At 49.0% G+C, this 23,469-nt stretch overlaps 2 protein-coding genes across 2 annotated transcripts in view; both read left to right on the top strand.

Moving 5' to 3' along the window:
* Positions 1-10,144, top strand: part of LOC114564284 (bone morphogenetic protein receptor type-2) — a gene marked incomplete at its 3' end in the record, with an annotated part of 34,793 nt that extends 24,649 nt beyond the window's left edge. The window contains exons 9-12 of the mRNA XM_028591540.1: positions 3,974-4,140; positions 5,345-5,486; positions 9,518-9,654; positions 10,073-10,144. Coding sequence (XP_028447341.1) covers positions 3,974-4,140; positions 5,345-5,486; positions 9,518-9,654; positions 10,073-10,144 — 518 coding nt within the window. The remainder of the gene's footprint in view (positions 1-3,973; positions 4,141-5,344; positions 5,487-9,517; positions 9,655-10,072) is intronic.
* A 3,051-nt stretch (positions 10,145-13,195) lies between these two features.
* Positions 13,196-19,865, top strand: LOC114564283 (bone morphogenetic protein receptor type-2). The gene is made up of 4 exons (XM_028591539.1): positions 13,196-13,222; positions 15,402-15,560; positions 16,931-18,203; positions 19,382-19,865. Exons 1-4 carry the CDS (start codon positions 13,196-13,198, stop codon positions 19,678-19,680), a joined length of 1,758 nt encoding a protein of 585 aa, XP_028447340.1. The 3' UTR covers positions 19,681-19,865.
* Positions 19,866-23,469: the final 3,604 nt, after the last annotated feature.

Below are 23,469 nucleotides of genomic sequence, written 5' to 3'. Positions count from 1 at the left end.
GCATTCCACTTAGGAGAGACCCTGGTATTAAACCATTACTGATGGCTGCATTCCACTTAGGAGAGGTCCTGGTATTAAACCATTACTGATGGCTGCATTCCACTTAGGAGAGACCCTGGTATTAAACCATTACTGATGGCTGCATTCCACTTAGGAGAGGTCCTGGTATTAAACCATTACTGATGGCTGCATTCCACTTAGGAGAGACCCTGGTATTAAACCATTACTGATGGCTGCATTCCACTTAGGAGAGGTCCTGGTATTAAACCATTACTGATGGCTGCATTCCACTTAGGAGAGACCCTGGTATTAAACCATTACTGATGGCTGCATTCCACTTAGGAGAGGTCCTGGTATTAAACTATTACTGATGGCTGCATTCCACTTAGGAGAGACCCTGGTATTAAACCATTACTGATGGCTGCATTCCACTTAGGAGAGACCCTGGTATTAAACCATTAATGATGGCTGCATTCCACTTAGGAGAGACCCTGGTATTGTGCATGTTGACTCACTGAAATATCTTACTGGGACACTTGATGGAACTGAGCCATCGTTAAGGTTATCAATCTCAGCTATGCTTTTCCTACTATGACAAGTCAACATGTCTGCTGTGAAAAAGGTCCATAAAGGCCTAAAATACCACAAAAAAACTTTAAAAATAAATTCAATTTCTTTATGGAAACTTGGAATTTGGCTTTTATAAAATATTTTTCCCAAAAACGAGTCTTGAAAAAGGGGGGTGGTCTTATATCCGGACCATTACGGTGGTAGTTAGTTGAAGTGTCCTTTGTCTCCACTCAGACCAGTACAAAGTACTCTGGCTCCACTAAGACCAGTACAAAGTCCTCTGTCTCCTCTCAGACCAGTACAAAGTCCTCTGTCTCCACTCAGACCAGTACAAAGTCCTCTGGCTCCACTAAGACCAGTACAAAGTCCTCTGTCTCCACTCAGACCAGTACAAAGTACTCTGTCTCCACTCAGACCAGTACAAGGTCCTCTGTCTCCTCTCAGACCAGTACAAGGTCCTCTGTCTCCACTCAGACCAGTACAAAGTCCTCTGTCTCCACTCAGACCAGTACAATGTGTCCTCTCTCTCCTCTCAGACCAGTACAAAGTCCTCTGTCTCCATTCAGACCAGTACAACGTGTCCTCTCTCTCCTCTCAGACCAGAACAAAGTCCTCTGTCTCCACTCAGACCAGTACAACGTGTCCTCTCTCTCCTCTCAGACCAGTACAAAGTCCTCTGTCTCCACTCAGACCAGTACAACATGTCTTCTGTCTCCTCTCAGACCAGTACAAAGTCCTCTGTCTCCACTCAGACCAGTACAAAGTCCTCTGTCTCCTCTCAGACCAGTACAACGTGTCCTCTGTGTCCTCTCAGACCAGTACAACCTGTCCTCTGTGTCCTCTCAGACCAATACAACCTGTCCTCTGTCTCCACTCAGACCAGTACAAAGTCCTCTGTCTCCACTCAGACCAGTACAAAGTCCTCTGTCTCCTCTCAGACCAGTACAAAGTCCCTTCTGTCGCCACTCAGACCAGTACAAAGTCCTCTGTCTCCTCTCAGACCAGTACAAAGTCCCATCTGTCTCCACTCAGACCAGTACAAAGTCCTCTGTCTCCTCTCAGACCAGTACAACGTGTCCTCTCTGTCCTGTCAGACCAGTACAACCTGTCCTCTGTGTCCTCTCAGACCAATACAACCTGTCCTCTGTGTCCTCTCAGACCAATACAACCTGTCCTCTGTCTCCACTCAGACCAGTACAAAGTCCTCTGTCTCCACTCAGACCAGTACAAAGTCCTCTGTCTCCTCTCAGACCAGTACAAAGTCCCTTCTGTCGCCACTCAGACCAGTACAAAGTCATCTGTCTCCTCTCAGACCAGTACAAGGTCCTCTGGCTCCACTCAGACCAGTACAAAGTCCTCTGGCTCCACTCAGACCAGTACAAAGTCCTCTGTCTCCTCTCAGACCAGTACAAAGTCCCCTCTGTCTCCACTCAGACCAGTACAAAGTCCTCTGTCTCCACTCAGACCAGTACAAAGTCCTCTGTCGCCACTCAGACCAGTACAAAGTCATCTGTCTCCTCTCAGACCAGTACAAGGTCCTCTGGCTCCACTCAGACCAGTACAAAGTCCTCTGTCGCCACTCAGACCAGTACAAAGACCTCTGTCTCCTTTCAGACCAGTACAATGTGTCCTCTGGCTCCTCTGTGTCCACAGACCAGTACAAAGTCCTGTGTCCACTCAGACCAGTACCTCCTCAGACCAGTACAAAGTCCCCTCTGTCTCCACTCAGACCAGTACAAAGTCCTCTGTCTCCACTCAGACCAGTACAAAGTCCTCTGTCTCCTCTCAGACCAGTACAAAGTCCCCTCTGTCTCCTGTCAGACCAGTAAAAAGTCCTCTGTCTCCTCTCAGACCAGTACAACTTGTCCTCTGTGTCCACTCAGACCAGTACAAAGTCCTCTGTCTCCTCTCAGACCAGTACAAAGTCCCCCCTGTCTTCTCTCAGACCAGTACATAGTCCTCTGTCTCCTCTCAGACCAGTATAACGTGTCCTCTGTGTCCTCTCAGACCAGTATGTGTCCTCTGTCTCCTCTCAGACCAGTACAACGTGTCCTCTGTCTCCTCCAGACCAGTACGTGTCCTCTCTCTCCTCTCAGACCAGTACAAGGTCCTCTGTCTCCTCTCAGACCAGTACAAAGTGTCCTCTGTCTCCTCCAGACCAGTATGTGTCCTCTCTCTCCTCTCAGACCAGTACAATGTGTCCTCTGTGTCCTCTCAGACCAGTACGTGTCCTCTGTCTCCTCCAGACCATTACAAAGTGTCCTCTGTCTCCTCTCAGACCAGTACAAGGTCCTCTGTCTCCTCTCAGACCAGTACAACGTGTCCTCTGTGTCCTCTCAGACCAGTACGTGTCCTCTGTCTCCTCCAGACCAGTACGTGTCCTCTCTCTCCTCTCAGACCAGTACAAGGTCCTCTGTCTCCTCTCAGACCAGTACAAAGTGTCCTCTGTCTCCTCCAGACCAGTATGTGTCCTCTCTCTCCTCTCAGACCAGTACAATGTGTCCTCTGTGTCATGTCAGACCAGTATGTGTCCTCTGTCTCCTCCAGACCATTACAAAGTGCCCTCTGTCTCCTCCAGACCAGTACAACGTGTCCTCTGTCTCCTCCAGACCAGTACAAGGTCCTCTGTCTCCTCCAGACCAGTACAACGTGTCCTCTGTCTCCTCCAGACCAGTACAAAGTGTCCTCTGTCTCCTCCAGACCAGTACAAGGTCCTCTGTCTCCTCCAGACCAGTACAAAGTGTCCTCTTTCTCCTCCAGACCAGTACAACGTGTCCTCTGTCTCCTCCAGACCAGTACAAAGTGTCCTCTGTCTCCTCCAGACCAGTACAAAGTGTCCTCTGTGTTTCCTCCAGACCAGTACAAGGTCCTCTGTCTCCTCTAGACCAGTACAAAGGGTCCCAGTCTGTCCTCCTCCAGACCAGTACAAAGTGTCCTCTGTCTCCTCCAGACCAGTACAAGGTCCCTCTGTCTCCTCTAGACCAGTACAAAGTGTCCTCTGTCTCCTCCAGACCATTACAAAGTGTCCTCTGTCTCCTCCAGACCAGTACAAAGTGTCCTCCAGACCAGTACAAAGTGTCCTCTGTCTCCTCCAGACCAGTAGTACAAAGTGTCCTCTGTCTCCTCCCTCCAGACCAGTACAAAGTGTCCTCTGTCTCCTCCAGACCAGTACAAAGTGTCCTCCAGACCAGTACAAAGTGTCCTCTGTCTCCTCCAGACCAGTACAAAGTGTCCTCTGTCTCCTCCAGACCATTACAAAGTGCCCTCTGTCTCCTCCAGACCAGTACAAAGTGTCCTCTGTCTCCTCCAGACCATTACAAAGTGTCCTCTTTCTCCTCCAGACCAGTACAACGTGTCCTCTGTCTCCTCCAGACCATTACAAAGTGTCCTCTGTCTCCTCCAGACCAGTACAAGGCGGCCGTGGCCCACCGAGACGTGACCAGCAGGAACGTCCTGGTCCGAGCCGATCTGTCCTGCGTCCTGGCCGACTTCGGCCTGTCCATGAGGCTGACGGGAAGCCTGCCCTGTCGCCCCGGAGACGACGACACCGTGGCCATATCTGAGGTCAGCTCTGTCCTGATACCTGGATACATCCCATAATACTGTCACAAATACTGGACGTAGTGTGTGTGTGTTTGTGTGTGTGTGTGTGTGTGTGTGTGTGTGTGTGTGTGTGTGTGTGTGTGTGTCGTGTCTGTGTGTGTGTGTGTGTGCATGTGTGTGTCTCTGTGTGTGTGTGTGTTTTCTGTGTGTGTGTGTGTGTGTGTGTGTGTGTGTGTGTGTGTGTGTGTGTCTGTGTGTGTGTGTGTGTGTGTATCTGTCTCTGTGTGTGTGTGTGTGTGTGTGTGTGTGTGTCTGTGTGTGTGTGTGTGTGTGTGTGTGTGTGATGTCTGTGTGTGTGTGTGTGTGTGTGTGTGTGTGTGTGTGTGTGTGTGTGTGTGTGTATCTGTGTGTGTGTGTGTCTGTGTGTGTGTGTGTGTGTGTGTGTCTGTGTGTGTGTGTGTGTGTGTGTGTGTGTGTGTGTGTGTGTGTGTGTGTGTGTGTGTGTGTGTGTGTGTGTTTGTGTGTGTGTGTGTCTGTGTGTGTGTGTGTGTGTGTATCTGTCTGTGTGTGTGTGTGTGTGTGTGTGTGTGTGTGTGTCTGTGTGTGTGTGTGTGTGTGTGTGTGTGTGTGTGTGTGTGTGTGTGTGTGTCTGTGTGTGTGTGTGTGTGTGTGTGTGTCTGTCTGTGTGTGTGTGTGTGTGTGTGTGTGTGTCTCTGTGTCTGTGTGTGTGTGTGTGTGTGTGTGTGTGTGTCTGTGTGTGTCTGTGTGTGTGTCTCTGTGTCTGTGTGTGTGTGTGTGTGTGTGTGTGTGTGTGTGTGTGTGTGTTTGTGTGTGTGTGTGCGTGTCTGTCTCTGTGTGTGTGTGTGTGTGTGTGTGTGTGTGTGTGTGTGTGTGTGTGTGTGTGTGTGTCTCTGTGTGTGTGTGTGTGTGTGTGTGTGTGTGTGTGTGTCTGTGTGTGTGTGTGTGTGTGTGTGTGTGTGTGTGTGTGTGTGTGTGTGTGTGTGTGTGTGTGTGTGTGTCTGTGTGTGTGTGTTGTGTGTGTGTGTGTGTGTGTGTGTGTGTGTGTGTGTGTGTGTGTGTGTGTGTGTATCTGTCTCTGTGTGTGTGTGTGTGTGTGTGTGTGTGTGTGTGTATCTGTCTCTGTGTGTGTGTGTGTGTGTGTGTGTGTGTGTGTGTGTGTGTCTGTCTGTGTGTGTGTGTGTGTGTGTGTGTGTGTGTGTGTGTGTGGGTGACAGTGCGCTACATGGCCCCCGAGGTTCTGGGTGGAGCTCTGAACCTGAGGGACTGTGAGTCGGCTCTGAAGCAGGTGGATGTTTACGCTCTGGGGCTGCTCTACTGGGAGAGCTTCAGGAGATGCTCCTACCTGTTCCCAGGTGAGACGCTCGGACACACACACACACACACACACACACACACACAAAAGTATCATAGTTGGGGGGTGTGGGTGTCCTCCCCCAGAGAAGTTTTGAGCATCAACGACTTAATTTCCTGTATTCTGACGCACTTTTATGAACCAATTTACGGTGAAAATCCCTTTATTTAGCGTATTATGTGAAGAAGACAAACACAGATGACATTTCAACACATATTACAATTATAATGCAATGTATGTCGTAGTGTGTCATTGGGCATCTTTAAATCCTGGAGCTTCGTTAGTGGGTATACTGTGTATACCTGCGTATCACGTAGACTACACCACTGGTCAAACAAACACAGGACTCCGTAGGAAACCAACTAGTAAAATAAGTTGTGTCAGGTCGGATTCGAACCCTGGACCTCTGCGTCGAGCATAGACTGTATATTAATGGACAGAGCATGTGTGACGTCACCTGTTGGTTTGTGGAGATCTGCTATACGTCGTTGAGTTTGCCGTTACGGGCGCAGCCAACCTGGTTGCGGATGTGATGATATTAGATGAGAGGGAGGAGTGAGGGTGGAGCTACTTACACTCTACGTTACGTTTCACTGGCAATCACATCATAGCCACGCCCTAAAACACACCCTGCTTTATCGCTGATTTTAAAATCAACGAGACCATAATTCTAAGCAATTTACATTCTGTGTTTCAGAAGACTTAAAACTAGCAATTTAGACAATAAACTCATTATGAAAATGGTTACTGAGGTAATAAATCAAGTGAGAAGTGGGTCACTTTCTCATAGACTTCTACAGAAACCGACCTCCTTTTGCAACCGCATGTGTCGCCCCCTGCAGGAATTCAGATATAATACAGGTTTAAGGAGTCTCCCCCTGCTGGTAGTCAGATATAATACAGGTTTAAGGAGATTCCCCCTGCAGGAATTCAGATAAAATACAGGTTTAAGGAGTCTCCCCCTGCTGGAATTCAGATATAATGCAGGTTTAAGGAGTCTCCCCCTGCTGGTAGTCAGATATAATACAGGTTTAAGGAATCTCCCCTGCTGGTAGTCAGATATAATGCAGGTTTAAGGAGTCTCCCCTGCTGGTTTAGTCAGATATAATACAGGTTTAAGGTGTCTCCCCCTGCTGGTAGTCAGATATAATACAGGTTTAAAGAGTCTCCCCCTGCTGGTAGTCAGATATAATACAGGTTTAAGGAGTCTCCCCCTGCTGGTAGTCAGATATAATACAGGTTTAAGGAGTCTCCCCCCTGCTGGTAGTCAGATATAATGCAGGTTTAAGGAGTCTCCTCCTGCTGGTAGTCAGATATAATGCAGGTTTAAGGAGTCTCCCCCTGCTGGTAGTCAGATATAATACAGGTTTAAGGTGTCTCCCCCTGCTGGTAGTCAGATATAATACAGGTTTAAGGAGTCTCCCCCTGCTGGAATTCAGATATAATGCAGGTTTAAGGAGTCTCGCCCTGCTGGAATTCAGATATAATACAGGTTTAAGGAGTCTCCCCCTGCTAGTAGTCAGATATAATGCAGGTTTAAGGAATCTCCCCCTGCTGGTAGTCAGATATAATGCAGGTTTAAGGAGTCTCCCCCTGCTGGTAGTCAGATATAATACAGGTTTAAGGAGTCTCCTCCTGCTGGTAGTCAGATATAATGCAGGTTTAAGGTGTCTCCCCCTGCTGGTAGTCAGATATAATACAGGTTTAAGGAGTCTCCCCCTGCTGGTAGTCAGATATAATACAGGTTTAAGGAGTCTCCCCTGCTGGTAGTCAGATATAATACAGGTTTAAGGAGTCCCCCTGCTGGTAGTCAGATATAATACAGGTTTAAGGAGTCCCCCTGGTGGTAGTCAGATATATAATGCAGGTTTAAGGAGTCTCCCCTGCTGGTAGTCAGATATAATGCAGGTTTAAGGAGTCTCCCCCTGCTGGTAGTCAGATATAATGCAGGTTTAAGGAGTCTCCCCCTGCTGGTAGTCAGATATAATGCAGGTTTAAGGAGTCTCCCCCTGCTGGTAGTCAGATATAATGGTAGTCAGATATAATGCAGGTTTAAGGAGTCTCCCCTGCTGGTAGTCAGATATAATGCAGGTTTAAGGAGTCTCCCCTGCTGGTAGTCAGATATAATACAGGTTTAAGGAGTCTCCCCTGCTGGTAGTCAGATATAATGCAGGTTTAAGGAGTCTCCCCCTGCTGGTAGTCAGATATAATGCAGGTTTAAGGAGTCTCCCCCTGCTGGTAGTCAGATATAATGCAGGTTTAAGGAGTCTCCCCTGCTGGTAGTCAGATATAATCAGATATAATGCAAGTTTTAAAGAGTCTCCCCCTGCAGGTAGTCAGATATAATGCAGGTTTAAGGAGTCTCCCCCTGCTGGTAGTCAGATATAATGCAGGTTTAAGGAGTCTCCCCCTGCTGGTAGTCAGATATAATGCAGGTTTAAAGAGTCTCCCCCTGCTGGTAGTCAGATATAATTCAGGTTTAATAGATTCAGGTTTAAAATGGAAGGAGTCCCCCTGCAGGAATTCAGATATAATGCAGGTTTAAGGAGTCTCCCCTGCAGGAATTCAGATATAATGCAAGTTTAAAAGAGTCTCCCCTGCAGGAATTCAGATATAATGCAGGTTTAAGGAGTCTCCCCCTGCAGGAATTCAGATATAATGCAGGTTTAAGGAGTCTCCCCCTGCAGGAATGATAGGTTTAAGGAGATTCCCCCTGCAGGAATTCAGATAAAATGCAGGTTTAAGGAGTCTCCCCCTGCAGGAAGTCAGATATAATGCAGGTTTAAGGAGTCTCCCCCTGCTGGAAGTTAGAGAGAATGCAGGTTTAAGGAGTCTCCCCCTGCAGGAATTCAGATATAATGCAGGTTTAAAGAGTCTCCCCCTGCAGAAATTCAGATATAATGCAGGTTTAAGGAGTCTCCCCCTGCTGGTAGTCAGATATAATGCAGGTTTAAGGAGTCTCCCCCTGCAGGAATTCAGATATAATACAGGTTTAAGGAGTCTCCCCCCTGCAGGAATTCAGATATAATGCAGGTTTAAGGAGTCTCCCCCTGCAGGAATTCAGATATAATACAGGTTTAAGGAGATTCCCCCTGCAGGAATTCAGATAAAATGCAGGTTTAAGGAGTCTCCCCCTGCTGGAAGTCAGATATAATACAGGTTTAAGGAGTCTCCCCCTGCTGGTAGTCAGATATAATGCAGGTTTAAGGAGATTAGGGGGAATCTCTTCACCGAACTGGATGCTTTGTCCATTAATATTAACAGTCTATGACATCGAGGCATACACTGCCTCTAATTCATATTGTAGCGAGCTACGTGGAAGAAGTTGAAGAGCCAGAGATATAGAAATCTGTGGAAATGTATTCAACTGCTACACACTCGATACACAGAGGTCATCAACCTACCCCAGGGTTTCAGTCATGGTAACCCAACAAATGGAAATAAACATGAACACATTATCAAGACTAAAACCTAGGTAATGTAAATGCATGACAGAATATCAGTTACCCACTTAAACTAAACACTTAAACAACCCTAATAACCTAGTCCCATGATGCTTTGCACTGCCGTGCAGAGCAGTCAACGCAACAGTTACAGTATATTATCATATCGTAATTCACACCCCTAGTTAGAACATACCTGAAGTAACGTAACAAACTGCGATCTTTTCCTTCAGTTTTGTTGCCTAACCCCTAACCCTAACCAAACTGCTACCGTTCCACACCATGAACCGCGTGTTTGAGGCTGCGAGCGTTACGGTGAGATATGAAGACGTGTTGAGCTGCTGTTGAGGCGCTAATTTAGGAAACACTCCTGTGGTTGGTATTAGAGGCAAGGACCAAAGAAAGTCTGTGGTTGTTAGGGTTGGAGGGGCAGTCGATGAGTGATACAATTAGAGTATAACGTAGGTGTGTGTGTGTGTGTGTCTGTGTCTGTGTCTGTGTGTGTGTGTGTGTGTGTGTGTGTGTGTGTGTGTGTGTGTGTGTGTGTGTGTGTGTGTGTGTGTGTGTGTGTGTTTGTGTGCGCGCCTAGGCGAGGCGGTACCAGAGTACCAGCTGGCGTTCCAGGCCGAGCTCGGGAACCATCCCAGCTTCGAGGAGATGCAGGTCCTCGTCGCCAGAGAGAAGTTCAGGCCCAGATTCCCCGAATCCTGGAAGGAGAACAGCCTGGTTAGTGATCCTGTCCTCACACATGTCCATCTGTCCCCACATCTGTCCATCTGTCCCCACATATGTCCTCACATCTGTCCCCACATCTGTCCATCTGTCCCCACATCTGTCCATCTGTCCCCACATATGTCCTCACATCTGTCCCCACACATGTCCATCTGTCCCCACATCTGTCCACCTGTCCCCACATCTGTCCATCTGTCCCCACATATGTCCTCACATCTGTCCCCACATCTGTCCCCACACATGTCCATCTGTCACCACATCTGTCCATCTGTCCCCACATCTGTCCTCACATCTGTCCCCACATCTGTCCCTCACACCCTTAGTATTGCTTGATTGGTTGATTTAATACACATCTGTCGACATTTGTGTGTGTGTATGTGTGTGTGTGTGTGTGTGTGTGTGTGTGTGTGTGGCTTTGCGTTCCCTGAAGGAGACGATGGAGGACTGCTGGGATCAGGATGCCCTGAAGGAGACGATGGAGGACTGTTTGAACTGTCAGGATGCACACACTGCAGTACACAACCACAGGTACACACACTGCAGTACACAACCACTGGTTGACACTGCAGTACACAACCACTGGTACACACACACACTGCAGTACACAACCACAGGTACACACACTGCAGTACACAACCACAGGTACACACACTGCAGTACACAACCACAGGTACACACACACACTGCAGTACACAACCACAGGTACACACACACTGCAGTACACAACCACAGGTACACACACTGCAGTACACAACCACAGGTACACACACAAAGAGTTATATTTGTTCCATGTATCTTGGTGGTTTCTCTGTCAGGAACCTGTCTCTGGGCCTCTGGCCTCCTCCGGCTGGCCCCTCCTACATCGAGGATCTCCAGGTGGGCGTGGTCAAGAATCTCCAGGGAGACGGCCACCCAGCAGAAGGTCCTGAGAAGAACAGAAACTCCATCAACCACGACCGGCAGCAAGCACAGGTACAGGTACAGGCTCAGGTTCAGGTACAGGCTCAGGTTCAGGTACAGGCTCAGGTACAGGTACAGGCTCAGGTACAAGTACAGGTACAGGCTCAGGTACAGGTACAGGCTCAGGTACAGGTACAGGTACAAGTACAGGTACAGGCTCAGGTACAGGTACAGGCACAGGCTCAGGTACAGGTACAGGCTCACGTACAGGCTCAGGTACAGGCTCAGGCTCAGGTACAGGTTCAGGTACAGGCTCAGGCTCAGGTACAGGCTCAGGTACAAGTACAGGTACAGGCTCAGGTACAGGTACAGGCTCAGGTACAGGCTCAGGTACAGGTACAGGTACAGGCTCAGGTACAGGTACAGGTACAGGCTCAGGTACAGGCTCAGGTACAGGTACAGGCTCAGGTACAGGTACAGGTACAGGTACAGGTACAGGCTCAGGTACAGGTACAGGCTCAGGTACAGGTACAAGTACAGGTACAGGCTCAGGTACAGGTACAGGCTCAGGTACAGGTTCAGGTACAGGTACAGGCTCAGGTACAGGTACAGGCTCAGGTACAGGTACAGGCTCAGGTACAGGCACAGGTACAGGTACAGGCTCAGGCTCAGGTACAGGTACAGGCTCAGGTACAGGTACAGGTACAGGCTCAGGTACAGGTACAGGTACAGGCTCAGGTACAGGCTCAGGTACAGGCACAGGCACAGGTACAGGCTCAGGTACAGGTACAGGCTCAGGTACAGGCTCAGGTACAGGCTCAGGTACAGGCACAGGCTCAGGTACAGGTACAGGCTCAGGTACAGGCTCAGGTACAGGCTCAGGTACAGGTACAGGTACAGGTACAGGTACAGGTACAGGCTCAGGTACAGGTACAGGTACAGGCTCAGGTACAGGCTCAGGTACAGGCTCAGGTACAGGCTCAGGTACAGGTACAGGCTCAGGTACAGGCTCAGGTACAGGTACAGCTACAGGTTCAGGTACACCGAGAGACAAAACTAAACAAACCTTCGTCATGTTTATTCTTCTCTCTCTCTCTCTCTCTCTCTCTCTCTCTCTCTCTCTCTCTCTCTCTCTCTCTCTCTCTCTCTCTCTGTCTCTCTCTGTCTCTCTCTCTCTCTCTCTCTCTCTCTCTCTCTCTCTCTGTCTCTCTCTCTCTGTCTCTCTCTGTGTCTCTCTCTCTCTCTCTCTCTGTCTCTCTCTCTCTCTCTCTCTCTCTCTCTCTCTCTCTCTCTCTCTCTCTCTCTCTCTCTCTCTCTCTCTCTCTCTCTCTCTCTCTCTCTGTCTCTCTCTCCCTCTCTCTCTCTCTCTGTCTCTCTCTCTCTCTCTCTCTCTCTCTCTCTCTCTCTCTCTCTCTCTCTGTCTCTCTCTCTCTGTCTCTCTCTCTCTCTCTCTCTCTCTCTCTCTCTCTCTCTCTCTCTCTCCCCTCTCTCTGTCTCTCTCTCTCTGTCTCTCTCCTCTCTCTCTCTCTCTCTCTCTGTCTCTCTCTCTCCTCTCTCTCTCTCTCTCTGTCTCCTCTCTCTCTCTCTCTCTCTCTCTCTCTCTCTCTCTCCCTCTCTCTCTCTCCTTCTCTCTCTCCTCTCTCTCTCTCTCTCTCTCTCTCTCTCTCTCTCTCTCTCTCTCTGTCTCCTCTCTCTCTCTCTGTCTCTCTCTCTCTGTCTCTCTCTCTCTCTCTCTCCTCTCTCTCTCTCTCTCTCTGTCTCTCTCCCTCCTCACCATCTCACTCCCTCACTGTTGTCCAGCTCACACACACACCTCACCCTCCTCACCATCTCAGAGTCCCAACACACAGGTGTGTCACACACACACACACACACACACACACACACACACACACACACACACACACACACACACACACACACACATGACTGACCAGTGCAGAGACTCTCCTCTCCCTGTCCCTCTCTCCAGGGGCGCCGTGCTCAGTGTCTGCCGGCCGCTGACAGAAGAAGACCTGGAGACCCAAAAACTGGACCCCAAAGAGGTTTTTACTTTCATCGTGTTCTCATTTGTCCTGTTTGTTCCTCTTCAGACCACGGTCTCTGTGACCATGTGGACTCTCTGTCCCTGTGACCATGTGGTCTCTGTGACCATGTGGACTCTCTGTCCCTGTGACCATGTGGTCTCTGTGACCATGTGGACTCCACGGTCTCTGTGACCATGTGGTCTCTGTGACCATGTGGTCTCTCTGTCCCTGTGACCATGTGGACTCTCTGTCCCTCTCTGTGACCATGTGGACTTTGTGACCATGTGGACTCCACGGTCTCTGTGACCATGTGGTCTCTGTGACCATGTGGTCTCTGTGACCATGTGGACCACGGTCTCTGTGACCATGTCCCTGTGACCATGTGGTCTCTGTGACCATGTGGACTGTCTGTCCCTGTGACCATGTGGTCTCTGTGACCATGTGGACTCTCTGTCCCTGCAGGTGGATAAGAACCTGAGGGGAAGTTCTGATGAAAACCTGTTGGACCATGCTCTGTGACCATGTGGACTCCACGGTCTCTGTTCTCAGAAACAGTTCAACCATGGTTCATCCAACCTGCCATGTGGACTTTGTGACCATGTGGACCCATGACCACCATACTGCAAACTGCTGAGGTACTACTTCACATACTATACACTTCCAAGGTAGTACTTCAAATACTATACACTGCTGACCATGGGACTTTGTGACCATGTGGACTTTGTGACCACACTGTCTCTGTGACCATACACTTCCTGTGACCATGTGGTCTCTGTGACCATGTACTTTGATACCATACTTTGTGACCATGTGGACTCCACTGGTACCATGTACTTCAGATACTACCAACTGCTGAGGTAGTACTTGTGACCATGTGGACTCCACGGTCTTGTTCAGGTCCCTGTGACCATGCTAAGCCATATGTTCCATGTGGACTAGGTTGGACCATGTTGGACCATGTCCACCATGTCCATGTGGTCTCCCATGCCCATCATGTCGGCCATGTGGACTGTCTGTGTCTGTGACCATGTCCATGTCCCTGTGACCATGTGGATCTGTCCCTGTGGGGATGTCATGCCCATCATGTCCATCATGCCCCATCAAACCATGTGGACTGTCCATCATGCCCATCATGTCCACCATGTCCATCATGCCCATCATGTCCTGCCATGTCCACCATGTCCACTTCCATGTCCATCATGTCCATCATGTCCATCATGTCCACCATGTCCACCATGTCCACCATGTCCACCATGCATGTCCCATCAAACCCATCTTGTCCATCATGCCCATCATGTCCATCATGTCCATCATGCCCATGTCCCATGTCCATGTCCATCATGCCCATGTCCATCATGTCCATGTCCATCATGTCCATCATGTCCATCATGTCCATGTCCATCATGTCCATGTCCATGTCCATGTCATGTCCACCATGTCCATCATGTCCATCATGTCCATCCCATCATGTCCATCATGTCCACCATGTCCATCATGCCCACCATGTCCACCATGTCCACCATGTCCATCATGTCCATCATGTCCACCATGTCCACCATGTCCACCATGTCCCACCATGTCCACCATGTCCACCATGTCCATCATGTCCACCATGTCCACCATGTCCACCATGCCCATCATGTCCATGCCCATCATGTCCATCATGTCCACCATGTCCACCATGCCCATCATGCCCATCATGTCCATCATGTCCACCATGCCCATCATGTCCACCATGTCCATCATGTCCACCATGTCCATCATGTCCATGTCCACCATGTCCACCATGTCCATCATGTCCACCATGTCCATCATGTCCACCATGTCCATCATGTCCACCATGTCCACCATGTCCACCATGCCCATCATGTCCATCATGTCCACCATGTCCCATCATGTCCATCATGTCCATCATGTCCACCATGCCCATCATGTCCATCATGTCCATCATGTCCATCATGTCCACCATGTCCATCATGTCCATCATGTCCATCATGTCCACCATGTCCATCATGTCCACCATGTCCATCATGTCCACCATGCCCATCATGCCCACCATTCCCATCATGTCCACCATGTCCATCATGTCCACCATGCCCATCATGTCCATCATGTCCACCATGTCCATCATGTCCATCATGCCCATCATGCCCACCATTCCCATCATGTCCACCATGTCCATCATGTCCATCATGTCCATCATGTCCATCATGTCCACCATGCCCATCATGTCCACCATGCCCATCATGTCCACCATGTCCACCATGCCCATCATGTCCATCATGCCCACCATTCCCATCATGTCCACCATGCCCATTATGTCCACCATGCCCACCATGTCCATCATGTCCATGTCCTTTTTGTCACCATTTCATCACCTTTTTGTCTCCTTTTTGTCACCTTTTTGTAGCCTTTTTGTCACCATTTCATCACCTTTTTGTCTCCCTTTTGTCACCTTTTTGTCACCATTTCATCACCTTTTTGTCACCATTTCATCACCTTTTTGTCACCATTTCATCACCTTTTTTTCACCATTTCATCACCTTTTTGTCACCATTTCATCACCTTTTTGTCTCCTTTTTGTCACCTTTTTGTCACCATTTCATCAACTTTTTGTCACCATTTCATCACCTTTTTGTCACCATTTCATCACCTTTTTTTCACCATTTCATCACATTTTTGTCACCTTTTCATCACCTTTTGGTCTGCTGTTGATTGTACATAGAAACTGAAGATGTGTGCCTGTGGTTCTGTAGTAACTGAAGATGCGTGCCTGTGGTTCTGTAGGTGAACTACTGTGTGTTGGTTCCTCAGGGGGAGCTGGGAGGTGTTGGGGGGGTTGAGACCACCCTCCCCCTCCCCAAACTGCAGAACCTGCCCCAGAGACCCACCAGCCTCCACCTCCTCCACAGAACCAACGAGACCCCCTCTTCCAGACTGAAGCTGGGAAAGCTCAAGTCCAACCACAGACAGGTACAGAACAACAGACAGAACCACATACAGGTACAGAACCACAGACAAAACCACAGACATGTACAGAACCACATGTTGTTAGTTTTTGTTAAGTACGTCTTTAGAGAAGCAGGCTACGTGTTTAGTTTTAGGAGCTGGAGGTGAGCTAGGCCACGCTTTTGTTGGGCACAGCCTCCAGGTCCCATCCTCCTCCCCCTTTATTGAACCTTTAGTGCAGTGTTTCTAAAATGGGGGTACCTGTACGTATGTGTCCCCCTAGGGGTACTCTGAAGGACTGCAGGGGGTACGTGTCCTCCTAGGGGTACTTTGGAGGACTGCAGGGGGTACGTGTCCTCCTAGGGGTACTTTGGAGGACTGCAGGGGGTACCTGTCCCCCTAGGGGTACTTTGGAGGACTGCAGGGGGTACGTGTCCCCCTACAGGTACTCTGGAGGACTGCAGGGGGTACGTGTCCCCCTAGGGGTACTTTTGGAGGACTGCAGGGGGTACATGTCCCCCTAGGGGTACTTTGGACGACTGCAGGGGGTACCTGTCCCCCTAGGGTAGGGGTTCTCAAACTTTTTTCAGTAATGTTCCACCCTTGAATTGTGTTTTTAGGCCAAGTACCCCCTGACCAGCGCAAAACATCATATTATTATATATCTATATAAAGAGGAACAGTACAATGTCGACAGTGACAGATTTAGTTACAACTTTGTAACTGAAAAACATTTAAAAGCTACATTTCAAATGTTCAGAATCCATCACTTAATTTATTCATTCTTATAGTATAATTATTTTCGGAATTATGCATGACTTATTTTTAAATGAGCATGTTGCAAAAAGATCACATACAGTACCCCCCGCAGGACTCCAAAGTACCCCCAGGGGTACGCATACCACCATTTGAGAAACACTGCCCTAGGGGTACTCTGGAGGACTGCAGGGGGTACGTGTCCCCCTAGGGGTACTTTGGAGGACTACAGGGGGTATGTGTCGCCCTAGGGGTACTAGGTACCTAGGGCAACTATTTTGACCTATTCTTGCCTTACTTCCTTCCATCTTTCTACCATCTTTTTCCAAGTTTTTGTCTCTTTTTACAGTTTTTGTCTCTAATTCTCATCAGCATTTAAATTTAAATGTGTTTTTCCAGGTCCAAGGCTGTAAATCTATCACTAACAGCGCTGTACTGTTCCTTTTTTATAGAGACTTTTTCTAATACCAAAAATGATTAGTGCTGGTCAGGGGGTACTTAAAGAAACAATTCAAAAGGGGGACACTGCTTTAGTGTATGTTAAAAATAAAACACTTCCACACTGTCACTCGTTCTGATTGTCGTGCTGTTGTCCCGGGTACCACAGTAAAACTGATCCAGTATCGTCTGTATTTCAGGTGGAAACTGGCGTTGCTAAGATGAACACGGTGGCGGTCGCCACGGCTGCAGAGCCTCGCCAGGTAACGGCGGTGACTTTCAACGCCACCACTGTGAGCCGAGGTCACTCGAAAACCGCGCTCGCCGGCGGCTACAGCGCGGGCGCCCCCGCCCTGGTGACCAACAGTCTGATCGGCCGCGGGCGGACCAATCCGGCCGGGCCGCAGCTGGAGGACGAGGACAAAATGGAGGCAGGAGAGGACCAGAGGACCAACCTGCTCCAGGCCAGTCGAGAGGACCAGAGGACCAACCTGCTCCAGGCCAGTCGAGAGGACCAGAGGACCAACCTGCTCCAGGCCAGTCGAGAGGACCAGAGGACCAACCTGCTCCAGGCCAGTCGAGAGGACCAGAGGACCAACCTGCTCCAGGCCAGCCCGGACGAACACGAGCCGCTGCTGAGCCGGGAGCAGCCGCCGGCTGAGAGCCAACCGGGCCGGGCATCGAACGCCAACAACAACAACAACCGGACGGCAGGGGCCTCCAGCGAGGAGAGAGTTCAGGGCTCGGGTTCAGACCCGTGTGTCCGCAGAGCGCCAGTGTCCACCCGCGGGTCATCCAGAAGCCCAGAGACTCGTCTGGTCCGGACTCAAACAGAAGAAGCTCTGGTGCTGGATCCAAAAGCCCTCGGACCCCCGGTCTCTGATCCAAAGGCCCTCAGACCCCCAGTCTCTGGTCCAGTCTCTGATCCAGTCTCTGATCCAGACCCTCCAGTCTCTGGTCCAGTCTCTGATCCAGTCTCTGGTCCAGACCCTCCAGTTTCTGATCCAGTCTCTGATCCAGTCTCAGATCCAGTCTCTGGTCCAGACCATCCAGTCTCTGATCCAGTCTCAGATCCAGACCCTCCAGTCTCTGATCCAGTCTCAGATCCAGTCTCTGGTCCAGACCCTCCAGTCTTTGATCCAGCCTCTGATCCAGTCTCAGATCCAGTCTCTGGTCCAGAACCTCCAGTCTCTGATCCAGTTTCAGATCCAGTCTCTGGTCCAGACCCTCCAGTTTCTGATCCAGTCTCAGATCCAGACCCTCCAGTCTCTGGTCCTAATCATCCAGTCTCTGGTCCTAATCCTCCAGTCTCTGATCCTAATCCTCCAGTCTTTGAATCTCTAAACCCACAAACTGCAGCTCTTCCAGGACCTGCAGCGGTTCTACGCCGTCCAGCCTTCGATCCACAAACTCCGCAGAACAGACGCGGGCGTCCGTGTTCCCTCGACCTATCAGCATCCTGCATCTCTTCAGGTGAGACAAGATTAAAGAGTAAGCTGGACTCTCTGTCTCCATGTTTGTGTGTCTGAGTGTCTGATGGAACAATAATCTGTGAAACTGGTCCAGTATTAAACCAGAACCAAGCTGTAATGTAACCCTACAGGACTAATGTTACCATCACCAAACTCCACCAGACTCCATGTAAATAATCAGGACTTTTAGCGTGTATAGAGCCAGCATATCTCCACCAGACTCCATGTAAATAATCAGGACTTTTAGCGTGTATAGAGCCAGCATATCTCCACCAGACTCCATGTTAATAATCAGGACTTTTAGCGTGTATAGAGCCAGCATATCTCCACCAGACTCCATGTAAATAATCATGACTTTTAGCGTGTATAGAGCCAACATATCTCCACCAGACTCCATGTAAATAATCAGGACTTTTAGCGTGTATAGAGCCAGCATATCTCCATCAGACTCCATGTAAATAATCAGGACTTTTAGCGTGTATAGAGCCAGCATATCTCCACCAGACTCCATGTAAATAATCAGGACTTTTAGCGTGTATAGAGCCAACATATCTCCACCAGACTCCATGTAAATAATCAGTACTTTTAGCGTGTACAGAGCCAGCATTTTGTTTTATATAAAAAAACATTGAAAAAAGTGATAAAAACATCGGTGGAGAAGCAAAAATAGTATCGAAAAAGACGTCCAAAACGTGGGAAAAAAGGTCTTCTTTTTTTTTTTTTTTTTTTTTTTAAGATATTTTTTGGAAATCCTCCTCATAGGTCAGACTCCAACCCTGGACCTTTGCGTCGAGGCATAACCCTCTCAGTATATGTGCGCCTGCTCTATCCACTGAATCAACCCGGCCACGCTTTTCCCAATGTTTTTGTCGGGTTTTTTCTGCGTTTTTTTTTTTTTTTTTTTTTTTTGGATTTTTGAAGCTTTTTCCAACATTCTTTTACGAATTTATTTTCAAATGCCATCAAATTGACTAAAACACACAAAATCAATGAAAGTAGTGAGCTGATCATATATTTAACTCGTGAGGAGCGCTGTATGGAACCATCCATGTTAATTTCTTTGACTATTTGGTGGAAAGAAACCCAAAATTTCAGCTATAGAAACTTTTATGAAAGGACAACCGGAGGTTAATAGATGAATCTTTGCAGCTCTAATAAAACCTCTGTCTCCTCCTCCAGATGAGGCTCCTCTGACAGATGACGGCGGTCTGAGCGCCTCGGGAGAGAAAATAAAACGGCGAGTCAAGACTCCGTACACGGTGAAGAAATGGCGTCCGGCCTCGTGGGTCGTTTCCACGGACACAGCTCTGGACCCGGACTTCAGCAGTCAGACCCATTTCCCTTCTGGCTTCCAAGGAGCGGGAAGCTTCGGCATCCCCAAAATCAACCAGTCTAAATCCAGCATGGCGGTGTTTCTGGTCGGAGGCGGAGCCACGGCCACCGCGACCTCTGACCCCGACGGGATCACCTGCTTCTAAACGGCGGCGATGTCTTTTCTTAAAGGGCCAGTGTTTTGGGAGTTTGTCCCGTCTAGCGTTGAGATCATATATATCTCAATCAGCTCTCTCTCACCACACAGTTCCCAGTAGGTATCATCACAGCTACGGTAGCCTTCACGCTTCAACAACTCGCTCTTTTCAATCTCCGTTTTTCTTTTTCTGGGAGAAGGAGAAGAAGAAGAAGACTCCTGTTCCTGAAATTTGGATTTTGAATATGTGTGGTCCTCCATGTTTCCTTCTTCTACCCATTAGCAGCATTAGCAGCAGCTGTGAGTTTATAATGTGACAGAGAAAACATGAGCTGTATGTGCCTCACACACACACACACACACACACACACACACACACAGAGACAAACACACACACACAGACACACAGACACACACACACACACACACACAGAAACACACACACACACACACACACAGAGACACACGCACACACAAACACAGACAGACACAGACACAGAGAGAGACACACACAACAGTACCCTAACCCTACTTAAAGGAGAGAGAGTTCCCTTATTTCACCTCTTGGTCTTCCTTGTCTGTAGTTTTGGTAAATGGAGCACCAAACTGAACCAAACTGGACCAACCAGGACCAACCAGGACCAAACTGGACCAACCAGGACCAAACTGGACCAACCAGGACCAAACTGAACCTAACAGGACATCTGGCCCACGGTTAGACGGCTTTCTGACTGAATCAAAGTGACTGTTGGAACCGGACAGAAGATCTGGAGAGCTTCAAGAAAACCCCCGAGGCCCCTCGTCATGTCCTGACCAATCAGATTAAGGCTTCATCTCCATGGCTACGGTTTGGTTTCACTCTCTCATTCCCCCTGCTCTGGTGTTTCCCCCTCCCCCTGCTCTGGTGTTTCCCCCTCTCATTCCCCCTGCTCTGCCCCTGCTCTGGCGTTTCCCCCTCTCATTCCCCCTGCTCTGCCCCTGCTCTGGTGTTTACCCCTCTCATTCCCCCTGCTCTGGTGTTTACCCCTCTCATTCCCCCTGCTCTGGTGTTTACCCTCTCATTCCCCCTGCTCTGGTGTTTCCCCCTCTCATTCCCACTGCTCTGGTGTTTCTCCCTCTCATTCCCCCTGCTCTGGTGTTTCCCCCTCTCATTCCCCCTGCTCTGCCCCTGCTCTGGTGTTTCTCCCTCTCATTCCCCCTGCTCTGGCGTTTCCCCCTCTCATTCCCCTGCTCTGGTGTTTCCCCCTCTCATTCCCCCTGCTCTGCCCCTGCTCTGGTGTTTCTCCCTCTCATTCCCCCTGCTCTGGTGTTTCCCCTCTCATTCCCCCTGCTCTGCCCCTGCTCTGGTGTTTACCCCTCTTCATCATTCCCCCTGCTCTGCCCCTGCTCTGGTGTTTACCCCTCTCATTCGCCCTGCTCTGGTGTTTCCCCTCTCATTCCCCCTGCTCTGGTGTTTACCCTCTCATTCCCCCTGCTCTGGTGTTTCCCCCTCTCATTCCCCCTGCTCTGCCCCTGCTCTGGTGTTTACCCCTCTCATTCCCCCTGCTCTGCCCCTGCTCTGGTGTTTACCCCTCTCATTCCCCCTGCTCTGGTGTTTCCCCTCTCATTCCCCCTGCTCTGGTGTTTCCCTCCTCTCATTCCCCCTGCTCTGGTGTTTCCCCCTCTCATTCCCCCTGCTCTGGTGTTTCCCTCCTCTCATTCCCCCTGCTCTGGTGTTTACCCCTCTCATTCGCCCTGCTCTGGTGTTTCCCTCCTCTCATTCCCCCTGCTCTGGTGTTTCCCTCCTCTCATTCCCCCTGCTCTGGCGTTTCCCCCTCTCATTCGCCCTGCTCTGGTGTTCCCCCTCTCATTCGCCCTGCTCTGGTGTTTCCCCCTCTCATTCCCCCTGCTCTGGTGTTTCCCTCCTCTCATTCCCCCTGCTCTGGTGTTTCCCCCCTCTCATTCCCCCTGCTCTGGTGTTTCCCTCCTCTCATTCCCCCTGCTCTGGTGTTTCCCCCCTCTCATTCCCCCTGCTCTGGTGTTTCCCTCCTCTCATTCCCCCTGCTCTGGTGTTTCCCCCTCTCATTCCTCCTGCTCTGGGGTCTCATTTATAAAACTGTGCGTAGGATCCTTACTATAAGTGTACGTGCGCCCCAAAGCCCAAATTGGCGTACGCACACCTTTAAGCAATGTTCCCTTTATAAATCACAGATTGACTACAAGTGTGCGTACGTGGATAAGCCTCTTATCCCGCCCTGTACACGCCCATTTTTAACCATAAATAGTCAATGTAAAGCACCTCGTGAATGCTGATCTGTATGTTAATGACCCTGGCAGTTGTTACACTGAATCATGACGACTGGCGGAGAAAAAGCAAAAAACCTCTGAGACGTTCAGGAATTGCTGCAAATTGAATTATAATTTCGGCCTGTTGTCGCACAGTGTAGGGAAACCGGATCTATAACTACATGTATTAATAATAAGTCCAAAACGGCATGCATTACGGCACTCAGGGACAGCGTTGATATACCAGACGTATATAATAAGATTTAACAGAACTATATATTATATCCAAACAAGCCTTAGTGATAAAGTTGAAGATTATATATATAATATTTAAATAAAACACTCAGCTGTCTGACATTTCCCTCTGGAAACAGCCGGTTTCCCCCAGAGTGGCGAGGACCTGTATTTGGACCGGGATGGCCCGGTTCTGGCGCGTTGCCCTCTCTACTGGACCCAAATCCAAACCCATCAATGCTAGAAAATATTACGAGTAATCGTATTCCCATTTACTCTCTGCAGTCTGCTTTCAGTTCACCACCTCACCATCTGCGTCGAACAATTCCTATTTTGTCTCCAAAATGTGCGTACGCATGGGTCAGAGTTTGCGTGGAGGACCAAACATTTAGTTTTTTATAAATCACAACCTTTGCGTGGGAAGTGGCGTACGCACTTTTTCAGCCCCGTTTTGTGCGTACGCCACGTTTAAAAATGAGACCCCAGATTATTTTCTCCCCTCATTCCCCCTGCTCTGTAGCGCTGGAGATGGAGTCTGAAAACATCACTTCAACATGTTTTGGCTTCAGGAAGTTTCCAGGAGCTGAAATATAAAAATCAAAGACATTTTACTTGTTTTTCTAAAGACGAGTACCCTGGATTTTGGACTATTGGAACTCTTTATGAAATGTCAACACGTTTGGATCTACTTTCTCTTGATGCACGGGACACTTTTTCAAGGATAGTTTTGAGTCCTGTGACCATTTCTGCTCAGACTTTCAGCCTGTGTCTGTGTAGCACAAATTCCAATATGCCATATATATATATATATATATATATATATATATATATATATATATATATATATATATATATCTCCTTTGGGGGAGGGGCATATCAAAGTGGGGTCTGGGTGTCCTCCCCCAGGGTTATGTTGAGCGTCAAAGACTTCATTTCCTACATTCTGATACACTTTCTTTGCACCAATGTATGGTGTGAAAACCTTTTATTTATCATATGAGAAGGAAAACACAGATGACATTCAAAATATATCCAATATATAATGGAATATATAAAGCAGTAAGAGGCTTTCACATCAGGGACCTGAGTCTGGATCATAAGGGTGACCCCAAAGCACCGAGGTCAGGATAAGATCAGCTGCTTATGGAGAGAAGGGAGGATACTGGGGTTAGTGTAGGGGGAGCACTGGGACACACACACTACACACACACACACACTACACACTACGCATTACACACACACTACACATTACACACACACACTACACACACACACACACACAAGATCGGCTGCTTATGGA

Source organism: Perca flavescens, chromosome 11 (assembly GCF_004354835.1).
Source record: "Perca flavescens isolate YP-PL-M2 chromosome 11, PFLA_1.0, whole genome shotgun sequence".
Taxonomy (NCBI): Eukaryota; Metazoa; Chordata; class Actinopteri; order Perciformes; family Percidae; genus Perca; species Perca flavescens.
This window is presented reverse-complemented; position numbering and strand designations above follow the sequence as displayed.